This window comes from Oncorhynchus nerka, linkage group LG13, assembly GCF_034236695.1.
Source record: "Oncorhynchus nerka isolate Pitt River linkage group LG13, Oner_Uvic_2.0, whole genome shotgun sequence".
Lineage (NCBI taxonomy): Eukaryota > Metazoa > Chordata > Actinopteri > Salmoniformes > Salmonidae > Oncorhynchus > Oncorhynchus nerka.
Window position 1 is genome coordinate 799,863 of NC_088408.1, and position 12,256 is coordinate 812,118.

A 12,256-nucleotide genomic window follows, 5' to 3' on the forward strand; every position below is an offset into this window, starting at 1 on the left:
GAGCGGCCATGATTTGCTTACAAAGAGTGTGTAGCCAATCAGACAAGCCATGGGATCCCCTATTCTTACTGCTTCAACCAATGTGCGCAGCGGTGATATTTGCATACAGGGGGCTTGACCAATCCCTTGTCACTACAGGAGCTGGTTTTTGCGGGTTCTGGCCTATGGGTGGGCGGGATGCAGAGATAAGGTCTGCATATGATTACCATGTGATTATAGAAGGTGTTTAGTATTGATCCGGTATCTGGTGGAAGGTTACTTCTAAACTCGCGCTGTGGACCTGCAGGGTGGACTATTTGATCCTTTCTGACAACAATAGTATCTCTGTAACATCATGCCTAAAAGGAAGGTGAGTCGCTCTGTTTATTTTTGTTTTATTAAAACGGTGTATCTGTGAGAGACAGGATAAGCGCGTCTCTCCTAGCAGGTGAGCTGATGCGAAAGTTTCCAAACCCGAGCACCGCCTGTTAGAACGGTTCAACTGGGACCTTTTCGGTCTGATGGGCGTGTAGAGTGGATGCGCGGAACATGGCAGCGTTCCTCCATGTTATTCGGTGTGTTTTCTGTCGAAGCGCCTGCTCTCTCTCTCTCGCTGTTCATGGCCGGTGTGTACTCCCTGTTCACACATACCGGACTGACTGTAACCACGCAGTGCACAGCTCGCGCTCCGGAATACCGACCGGTAGGGATGCGTGCCGTACCACCGGTTTGAAGTGGCCGCTTTATCCCCGTAGTGACTGCTTGGAGATTATTGTGCCTTTAGTGCATTTTAACGTGTTAGACCTGTCTACCGGTAGGGATTTAAATCTGTCGATGGAAGAAGGATTTCAGATGTTTTTTCCCTCTAGAAGGACAGCCTCTTCCTCTCTCTCTCTCTCTCTCTCACTGTGGCGACCTGTCATTTTGTTTCCCTACCTGTTTACCTAAAACATTTAAAATATAAATTTGCAAACAATGTAAAAAAAAGAATGTAATCCTTGAGTTGCTAAAGATGCATGGTCTCTTGGGTAAGGCTGTTAAATGCAGGCGTTTCAGCCCGGCTCGGTGCTGACTGTGGTGGAGAGGCAGGCAGCCAGAGCACCGAGCATAGGCGTTGGTCATTCTCTCTACTTATGTGGTGATTGGCTCATTGTTCCGTCACTCATGGGGACGCTGTCACCGCAGAATCTACAGGGAAAGAAAGGCACTTCAAGCCCATTTGGGTGCTGCCATACATTTACATTAGAAGTGCCTGTCCAAGAAGGCACGATATCATTGGCCACAGATACAATTACGACAAATCATGTGTTTTCTGCCGTAGCTTTGATCGGACTGATAATGTCAACAGCATACTTTAAAAATATTAGCTAACATGCTAGCCAGACAAGCAGTCATCATCACGTTGACAATCTCCTGGCAAATCCTTTTCAATCCTTGTCATATTCAGAGAAATTAAAGATAAAACGTATCGGTGCTCATCGGCCATTGGACATTACACAGCAAGTCGGAAATCACAAATTCAACAATGAGTGGTTTGGAAGGATTCAGTGGCTAACTGCGATGCAAAGCAATCACTATTTTGCTTCCTCAACCCGCTATTTCGGGTCTCTACCACGTCTCCAATCTTTTGGAAACTATAACAAAGAACAAACAGCAAAAACACATGTTGATGTTATTCTCAATGAAATTATATAATATACAGACTGCAAATTCCAATTGGCTAAACTTAAACTCTTTAACATCATCCTTGGCTCTGGCATCTTCCCCCATATTTGGAACCAATGACTGAGCACCTCAATCCACAAAAGTGGAGACAAATTTGACCCCAATAACTACTGTGGGAGAAGCGTCAACAGAAACCTTGGGGAAAATCCTCTGCATTATCATTAACACCAAACTCGTACATTTCCTCAGTGAGAAAATGTCAAAGTAGCTTTTTAGCAAATGACCTTACGACAGGCCACACATTCACCCTGGACACCCTAATTGACAAACAAACAGACCAAAACAAAGGCAAAGTCTTCCCATGCTTTGTTGATTTAAAAAAAAGCTTTTGACTCAATTTGGCACGAAGGGTCTGCTATACAAACTGATGGAAAGTGGTGTTGGGGGAAAATCATACACCATTATAACATCCATGTTCACAAACAACAAGTGTGTGGTTAAAACTGCCAAAAAACACACACTTCTTCCCACAGGGCTGTGGGGTGAGACAGGGGTGCAATTTAAGCCCCACCCTCTTCAACATATATATCAACGAATTGGCGCGGGCACTAGAACAGTCTGCAGCACCCGGCCTCCCCCTGCTAGAATCTGAAGTCAAATATATACTGTTTGCTGATGATCTGGTGCTTCTGTCACCAACCAAGGAGGGCCTACAGCAGCACCTAAATCTTCTGCACAGATTCTGTCAGACCTGGGCCCTGACAGTCAATCTCAGTAATACAAAAATAACAGTGTTTCAAAAAAGGTCCAGTTGCCAGGACCACGAATACAAATTCAATCTAGACGCCGTTGCCCTAGAGCACACAAAAAAACTATACATACCTCGGCCTAAACATCAGTGCCACAGGTGACTTCCACAAAGCTGTGAACGATCTGAGAGACAAGGCAAGAAGGGCCTTCTATGCCATCAAAAGGAACATAACGTGCTTCTACACCTGCATTGCCACATAGTTTTTCCTCATAGCCTGGTTCCTCTCTAGGTTTCTTCCTAGGTTTTGGCCTTTCTAGGGAGTTTTTCCTAGCCACCGTGCTTCTACACCTGCATTGCTTGCTGTTTGGGGTTTTATGCTGGGTTTCTGTACAGCACTTTGTGGCATCAGCTGATGTAAGAAGGGCTTTATAAATACATTTGATTTGATTTGATAATATTTGACATCCCAATTAGTATCTGGCTAAAAATACTTCAATCAGTTATAGAACCCATTGCCCTTCATGGTTGTGAGGTCACAAAATGGGACAAACACCAAATTGAGTTTCTGCATGGTGAATTCTGCTAAATATCATCTGTGTACAACGTAAAACACCAAATAATGCAGAGCAGAATTAGGCCGATACCCGCTAATGATCAAAACCCAGAAAAGAGATGTTAAATTCGACAACCACCTAAAAGGAAGTGATTCCCAAACCTTCCATAACAAAGCCATCACCTACAGAGAGATGAACCTGGAGAAGAGTCCCCTAAGCAAGCTGGTCCTGGGGCTCTGTTCACAAACACAAACACACCCCACAGAGCCCCAGGACAGCAACACAATTAGACCCAACCAAATCATGAGAAAACAAAGATATAATGACTTGGCACATTGGAAAGAATTAACAAAAAAACAGAGCAAACTAGAATGTTATTTGGCCCTAAACAGAGAGTACACAGCGGCAGAATACCTGACCACTGTGACTGACCCTAAACAGAGAGTACATAGTGGCAGAATACCTGACCACTGTGACTGACCCTAAACAGAGAGTGGCAGAATACCTGACCACTGTGACTGACCCTAAACAGAGAGTGGCAGAATACCTGACCACTGTGACTGACCCAAACTTAAGGAAAGCTTTGACTATGTACAGACTCAGTGAGCATAGCCTTGCTATTGAGAAAGGTCATCGTAGGCAGACCTGGCTCTCAAGAGAAGACACGCTATGTGCACACTGCCCACAAAATGAGGTGGAAACTGAGCTGCACTTCCTAACCTCCTGCCAAATGTAGGACCATATTAGAGACACATATTTCCCTCAGATTACACAGACCCACAAAGAATTTGACATTTTGATAAACTCCCATATCTACTGGGTGAAATTCCACAGTGTGCCATCACAGCAGCAAGATGTGTGACCTGATGCCACGAGAAAAGGGCAACCAGTGAAGAACAAGCACCTCTGTAAATACAACCCATATTTAGGTTTATTTATTTTCCCTTTTGTACTTTAACTATTTGCATATAATATGACATTTGTAATGTCTTTTATTCTTTTGGAACTTTTGTGAGTGTAATGTTTACTGTTAATTTTATATTGTTCATTTCACTATTGTTTATTATCTACTTTACTTGCTTGCTTTGGCAATGTAAACATATAATGTAAATGTATATTGAAATTGAATTGAGAGGGAGGGGACGTATGAAGAGAGAGGGAGTGAGGGGGGCATGGAGAGAGACAGAGTGAGGGAGGGGACGTATGAAGAGAGAGGGAGTGAGGGGGCATGGAGAGAGACAGAGTGAGGGGGGGCATGGAGAGAGACAGAGTGAGGGAGGGGACGTATGAAGAGAGAGGGAGTGAGGGGGGCATGGAGAGAGACAGAGTGAGGGGGGCATGGAGAGAGACAGAGTGAGGGGGGGCATGGAGAGAGACAGAGTGAGGGGGGGCATGGAGAGAGACAGAGTGAGGGAGGGGACGTATGAAGAGAGAGGGAGTGAGGGGGCATGGAGAGAGACAGAGTGAGGGGGGCATGGAGAGAGACAGAGTGAGGGAGGGGACGTATGAAGAGAGAGGGAGTGAGGGGGCATGGAGAGAGACAGAGTGAGGGGGGGGCATGGAGAGAGACAGAGTGAGGGAGGGGACGTATGAAGAGAGAGGGAGTGAGGGGGCATGGAGAGAGACAGAGTGAGGGGGGGGCATGGAGAGAGACAGAGTGAGGGGGGCATGGAGAGAGACAGAGTGAGGGGGGGCATGGAGAGAGACAGAGTGAGGGAGGGGACGTATGAAGAGAGAGGGAGTGAGGGGGCATGGAGAGAGACAGAGTGAGGGGGGCATGGAGAGAGACAGAGTGAGGGGGGGGGGCATGGAGAGAGACAGAGTGAGGGGGGGCATGGAGAGAGACAGAGTGAGGGGGGGGCATGGAGAGAGACAGAGTGAGGGGGGGGGCATGGAGAGAGACAGAGTGAGGGGGGGCATGGAGAGAGACAGAGTGAGGGGGGGGGGCATGGAGAGAGACAGAGTGAGGGGGGGGCATGGAGAGAGACAGAGTGAGGGGGGCATGGAGAGAGACAGAGTGAGGGGGGGCATGGAGAGAGACAGAGTGAGGGGGGCATGGAGAGAGACAGAGTGAGGGGGGCATGGAGAGGGACAGAGTGAGGGGGGGCATGGAGAGTGAGGGGGTGGGGCATGGAGAGTGAGGCAGAGAAAGAGAGTGAGGGAGGGAGGGGCATGAGAGTGAGGCAGAGAGTGAGGGGGTGGGGCATGGAGAGTGAGGCAGAGAGAGAGTGAGGGGGCATGGAGAGTGAGGCAGAGAGAGAGTGAGGGGGGGGCATGGAGAGTGAGGCAGAGAGAGAGTGAGGGGGGTGGGCAGGGACAGTGAGTCAGAGAGAGAGAGTGAGGGGGGGGCATGGAGAGTGAGGCAGAGAGATAGGAAGTACAGTTCCCGCTCAGCCCAGTCAAAACTGTTCGCTGCTCTGGCCCCCCAATGGTGGAACAAACTCCCTCACGACGCCAGGACAGCGGAGTCAATCACCACCTTCCGGAGACACCTAAAACCCCACCTCTTTAAGGAATACCTAGGATAGGATAAAGTAATCCTTCTCACCCCCTTAAAATACCTAGATGCACTATTGTAAAGTGGCTGTTCCACTGGATGTCATAAGGTGAAAGCACCAATTTGTAAGTCGCTCTGGATAAGAGCGTCTGCTAAATGACTTAAATGTAAATGTAAATAGGGGGCATGGAGAGAGGGGGGACAGAGAGTGAGGCAGAGAGAGGGGAGGGGGGACAGAGAGTGAGGCAGAGAGAGGGGAGGGGGACAGAGAGTGAGGCAGAGAGAGGGGAGGGGGACAGAGAGTGAGGCAGAGAGAGGGGAGGGGGATAGAGAGTGAGGCAGAGAGAGATAGGGGGCATGGAGAGAGGGGGACAGAGAGTGAGGCAGAGAGAGGGGAGGGGGACAGAGAGTGAGGCAGAGAGAGGGGAGGGGGACAGAGAGTGAGGCAGAGAGAGGGGAGGGGGACAGAGAGTGAGGCAGAGAGAGGGGAGGGGGATAGAGAGTGAGGCAGAGAGAGATAGGGGGCATGGAGAGAGGGGGACAGAGAGTGAGGCAGAGAGAGGGGAGGGGGGACAGAGTGAGGCAGAGAGAGGGGAGGGGGACAGAGAGTGAGGCAGAGAGAGGGGAGGGGGACAGAGAGTGAGGCAGAGAGAGGGGAGGGGGATAGAGAGTGAGGCAGAGAGAGATAGGGGGCATGGAGAGAGGGGGACAGAGAGTGAGGCAGAGAGAGGGGAGGGGGACAGAGAGTGAGGCAGAGAGAGGGGAGGGGGACAGAGAGTGAGGCAGAGAGAGGGGAGGGGGACAGAGAGTGAGGCAGAGAGAGGGGAGGGGGATAGAGAGTGAGGCAGAGAGAGCGGAGGGGGATAGAGAGTGAGGCAGAGAGAGGGGAGGGGGACAGAGAGTGAGGCAGAGAGAGATAGGGGGCATGGAGAGAGGGGGACAGAGAGTGAGGCAGAGAGAGGGGAGGGGGACAGAGAGTGAGGCAGAGAGAGGGGAGGGGGACAGAGAGTGAGGCAGAGAGAGGGGAGGGGGATAGAGAGTGAGGCAGAGAGAGCGGGAGGGGGATAGAGAGTGAGGCAGAGAGAGGGGAGGGGGACAGAGAGTGAGGCAGAGAGAGATAGGGGGCATGGAGAGAGGGGGACAGAGAGTGAGGCAGAGAGAGGGGAGGGGGACAGAGAGTGAGGCAGAGAGAGGGGAGGGGGGACAGAGAGTGAGGCAGAGAGAGGGGAGGGGGGATAGAGAGTGAGGCAGAGAGAGCGGGAGGGGGGACATAGTGAAAGAGGTTGCTGCTATGTAAATGATGCATTGTCCTCTGGCTAAACCATCAGGGTGTTTGCATAGCCTTTTTTTAGAGGAAGACCCTAGATACATAGGTGTTTAGCTAGCCTGTCCACCTGCCTACCTGTGAGCCTGTCTACCTGTCCATCCGCCTACCTGTCTACCTGTCTACCCGCCTACCTGTCTACCTGCATACCCGCCTACCTGTGAGCTTGTCAACCTGCCTACCTGTCTACCTGCCTATCTGCCTACCTTTGAGCCCGTCTACCTGTCTACCCGCCTACCTGTCTCCCTGTCTACCCGCCTACCTGTCTACCTGCCTATCCGCCTACCTGTGAGCTTGTCAACCTGCCTACCTGTCTACCTGCCTACCTGTCTATCTGCCTACCTTTGAGCCCGTCTACCTGTCTACCTGCCTACCTGTGAACCTGCCTACCTGTGAGCCTGTCAACCTGTCTACCCGCCTACCTGTGAGCCTGTCAACCTGCCTACCTGTCTACCTGTCTACCTGCCTACCTGTGAGCCTGTCAACCTGTCTACCTGCCTACCTGTGAGCCTGTCAACCTGCCTACCTGTCTACCTGTCTACCCGCCTACCTGTGAGCCTGTCAACCTGCCTACCTGTCTAACCGCCGATCTGTGAGCCTGTCAACCTGCCTACCTGTCTACCCGCCGATCTGTGAGCCTGTCAACCTGCCTACCTGTCTACCCGCCGATCTGCCTACCTGTGAGCCTGTCAACCTGTCTACCCGCCTACCTGTGAGCCTGTCAACCTGCCTACCTGTCTACCTGTGAGCCTGTCAACCTGCCTACCTGTGAGCCTGTCAACCTGCCTACCTGTCTACCTGTGAGCCTGTCAACCTGCCTACCTGTCTACCTGTGAGCCTGTCTACCCGCCGATCTGTCTACCTGTGAGCCTGTCTACCTGCCTACTCGTCTACCTGCCTACCCGTCTTGCATCTACCTGCCTTGCATCAGTTACTTGATGTGGAATAGAGTTCCATGTAGTCATGGCTCTGTGTAGCAATGTGTGCCTCCCATAGTCTGTTCTGGACTCGGGGACTGTGAAGAGACCTCCAGTAGCACTGTACCCGAGGCTGAGAGATAGTATCTGCTGATAGTCATGATCTCTAGTCCACTCATCTCCTCTCCAGTCATAATTACTATTAGTCATGAAACTTCCTGATTCTCCAGGTCCACAGATTAAAGTCCTGGACTAAGAAATATGCTCCTGAGATTCTCCTCGTCCAGGACAAGGTTTACAGTAATCTGTGTCGGGGAAACTCTAAACTCTCTCTAATGTCGTAGTGAGGTTGTGTTTCTGAGAGACTTTGTTAATATTCATTAGTATTTTATGATCAAAAGGATGTTTGGTCTCCTTGATCGATCTGGGATACAAACACCAGGGGAGGCTCGTCAGAGGAGGAAGGGGAGGAAGAGGAGGAAGGGGAGGAAGGGGAGGAAGAGGAGGAAGGGGAGGAAGAGGAGGAAGGGGAGGAACTCAGTAAATTTCAGAAAAATGTAAATAGTGAAACATTATAAAAGTTTTCCTTTTTAGATAAAACTTTAATAAATATATTCACGTCACCAAATAATTGATTAAAACACTGTTTTACCATGAAGATCTACAGTAGCCTCAACAGCACTCTGTAGGGTAGCACCATGGTGTAGCCGGAGGACAGCTAGCTTCCATCCTCCTCTGGGTACATTGAAGATCTACAGTAGCCTCAACAGCACTCTGTAGGGTAGCACCATGGTGTAGCCGGAGGACAGCTAGCTTCCGTCCTCCTCTGGGTACATTGACTTCAATACAAAACCTAGGAGGCGAATGGTTTTCACCCCCTTTCCATAGACTTACACAGTAATTATGACAACGTCCGGAGAACGTCCTCAGAGCTCTTGCATCGTTAAGTGACATGGTATCCACTCAAAGGATCAGAGAATGGATCGAGTACTGGAAGCGTAAGGTACAGGTAACTAGCACGGCAGTGCATAAATTGTGGTGAGTAGTTGACTCAGAGAGAGGAAGGACAAGTGTAGTTAAACAGTTTAACAACTTCACTTCTTCCAAAATGAAGGAGAAGCAGAGAGAGTGAGAGCTATCATAGAATATATATTTTTACTTTCACTTTCACTTACTCAGCTGGTGTCAAATGCAGCTAGCTAGTTTAACCTACGCGGCAGGCTAGAGCGTTGGGCCAGTATCCGAAAGGTTGCTGGATTGAATCCCTGAGCTGACAAGGTAAAAAATCTGTTGTGCTTCCCGTGAACAAGGCAGTTAAACCACTGTTCCCTGGTAGGCCGTCATTGAAAATAAAGGTTAAATTTAAATTTAAAAAAACCAGCTCAGAGATGGATGCTATGTTAGCTAGCTGGCTATGGCTATCCAACAGAGACGGATGCTATGTTAGCTAGCTGGCTATGGCTATCCAACAGAGACGGATGCTATGTTAGCTAGCTGGCTATGGCTATCCAACAGAGACGGATGCTATGTTAGCTAGCTGGCTATGGCTATCCAACAGAGAGGGATGCTATGTTAGCTAGCTGGCTATGGCTATCCAACAGAGACGGATGCTATGTTAGCTAGCTGGCTATGGCTATCCAACAGAGAGGATGCTATGTTAGCTAGCTGGCTATGGCTATCCAACAGAGACGGATGCTATGTTAGCTAGCTGGCTATGGCTATCCAACAGAGAGGGATGCTATGTTAGCTAGCTGGCTATGGCTATCCAACAGAGACGGATGCTATGTTAGCTAGCTGGCTATGGCTATCCAACAGAGACGGATGCTATGTTAGCTAGCTGGCTATGGCTATCCAACAGAGAGGGATGCTATGTTAGCTAGCTGGCTATGGCTATCCAACAGAGAGGGATGCTATGTTAGCTAGCTGGCTATGGCGGGTTTAATAACGCGTTAGTTCTTTGTTGACTATGACATGACAACAATGTGGCTGTGTGCGATTAGCAGTCATGATATGAAGGTTTGGAAGTTTTTTTTCCCCGGTCACAGACAGCTGACGTGTTGTGCACTGAAGTCCACAAGCGAAGGGAAAAGGTGAGAGGATGAGAACAGTAGATAGATGCGAGAAGGAATTATATATACACAACAGGCTGTTAGTATGTGTCTGCTATGACAGTGATCATGCTGTTTGTATGTGGCTGCTATGACAGTGATCGTGCTGTTTGTATGTGGCTGCTATGACAGTGAACTGTGTTTGCGTGTGATCAGGAGTGTATTCATAGCGCCGATTCTGTTGAAAAAATGTTTCTTAAACGGAAGCAAACTAAATGAAACGAGGATAAACACATCTGAATTTGTCCAGTAGAAACTCTCATGTGCAACTGTTGGACTAATGATGACAGATCAGCTAGATGCAGGCCAGAGTGTGCAAGGCCTTGTTTAATGTTTCACTGTCTGTCACCTTGATTACTCAATCCTCTCGACCTGTGCACCTACTCCGTGAACGTCCATTCATAGGCCAGGCTGGAGCAACCTCGTGATGGATATAGGGATGGAAGTATTATGTAGTAGCCTAAACCTGTCACTGTTACAACCTCGTGATGGGTATAGGGATGGAAGTATTATGTAGTATCCTAAACCTATCACTGTTACAACCTCGTGATGGGTATAGGGATGGAAGTATTATGTAGTATCCTAAACCTATCACTGGAGGAAAGATAGGAGAGAACAAGGGACAGCCCTCCCTCCCTCCCTCCCTCCCTCCCTCCCTCCCTCCATCCCTCCCTCCATCCCTCCCTCCCTCCCTCCATCCGCTGAGACTAATGCCGTGTTCAAAGCAACTGGAAACTCGGAAATCTCCGACTTCAGTGCGTTCAAGAACTGGGAACTAAACGAAAAAAATTGTTTTGAACGGTCATCTACCTCGGAAACTCTGACGTCATGATTTTCCCTCGTTCAGTTCCCAGTTTTCTTGAAAGCACCATGACATCACATGCAGGTGTCCCGTACCATCAGTCCAGGAAAATAAAAAATAAAATGATTTGCTCGATTTTATGCTCAGCTGTGCCTCGCAAGTGCTACACCAACTGATCTATTTTGTTATCAAAACTTGAGTGTTGAATATATAATATGTTCTGAGAATAATGATATTGGCAGACCAGTTATATAGCCCATATGAGGTAATAATGCATTAGGTCGACTGCACAAACACAATTTCTACACAACTGTGTATATTAGCTTCATGTTTTAAAATAAAATCTGAGCAATAGATCTGTTTGCTTTTTGACTGTGATCTTGATTGGTTGGTGACCACTGGCTTACCGTACAACGTAACAGACATCTCGGCCGTTCATTAGCCGTGGATACCGGGTGTCTTGTGTATTCAGTCCTCTCTCTGTTTCTTCTAGTCTGCCGAAGGGGCTGGTGCCAAGGACGCCTCTAAAGTCACTAAGCAGGAGGTCGCTAAGCAGGAGGTCGCTAAGCAGGAGGTCGCTAAGCAAGAGGTAGGAGCTTTGTGTGTGTGTGTGCAGTGTGCAGTGTGTGTGTGTGTGCAGTGTACAGTGTGTGTGTTTTACACAACCGCAAACACGCTCATTATGTATGTATCGGATTCACCACACAAACACATACAGCAAACGCTTATACACCCTGATACATGAATAGGATCTTTATACTACCCCTCCACACTACCCCTAGTACACTACCCCTCCACACTACCCCTCCACACTACCCCTAGTACACTACCCCTAGTACACTACCCCTAGTACACTACCCCTAGTACCCTACCCCTAGTACACTACCCCTAGTACACTACCCCTAGTACACTACCCCTAGTACACTACCCCTAGTACACTACCCTCCACACTACCCCTAGTACTAGTACACTACCCCTAGTACACTACCCCTCCACTACCCCTCCACACACTACCCCTAGTACACTACCCCTAGTACCCTACCCTAGTACACTACCCCTAGTACACTACCCCTAGTACACTACCCCTAGTACACTACCCCTAGTACACTACCCCTCCACACTACCCCTAGTACACTACCCCTAGTACACTACCCCTAGTACACTACCCTCCACACTACCCCTAGTACACTACCCCTAGTACACTACCCTAGTACACTACCCCTAGTACACTACCCCTAGTACACTACCCCTCCACACTACCCCTAGTACACTACCCTCCACACTACCCCTAGTACACTACCCCTAGTACACTACCCTAGTACACTACCCCTAGTACACTACCCTAGTACACTACCCCTCCACACTACCCCTAGTACACTACCCCTAGTACACTACCCCTAGTACACTACCCCTCCACACTACCCCTAGTACACTACTCCTAGTACACTACCCCTCCACACTACCCCTAGTACACTACCCCTCCACACTACCCCTAGTACACTACCCCTAGTACACTACCCTCCACACTACCCCTAGTACACTACCCCTAGTACACTACCCCTAGTACACTACCCTCCACACTACCCCTAGTACACTACCCCTAGTACACTACCCCTAGTACACTACCCCTCCACACTACCCCTAGTACACTACCCCTCC

General features: G+C 49.2%; 1 protein-coding gene across 5 annotated transcripts in view; it reads left to right on the forward strand.

The window, feature by feature from the left end:
• Nucleotides 1–212: 212 nt before the first annotated feature.
• The window catches only part of LOC115124831 (high mobility group nucleosome-binding domain-containing protein 3-like), a 34,782-nt gene continuing 22,738 nt past the window's right edge, over nucleotides 213–12,256 (forward strand). For 2 of the 5 annotated variants that reach the window (XM_065026113.1, XM_029654312.2), the window contains exons 1-2: nucleotides 215–349; nucleotides 11,091–11,186. In XM_065026113.1, coding sequence (XP_064882185.1) covers nucleotides 335–349; nucleotides 11,091–11,186 — 111 coding nt within the window. In that variant the 5' untranslated portion in view covers nucleotides 215–334. Of the gene's footprint in view, nucleotides 350–11,090; nucleotides 11,187–12,256 lie in introns of all 5 variants that reach the window. The other 3 variants (XM_065026114.1, XM_029654313.2, XM_065026115.1) reach the window with 2 other exon arrangements.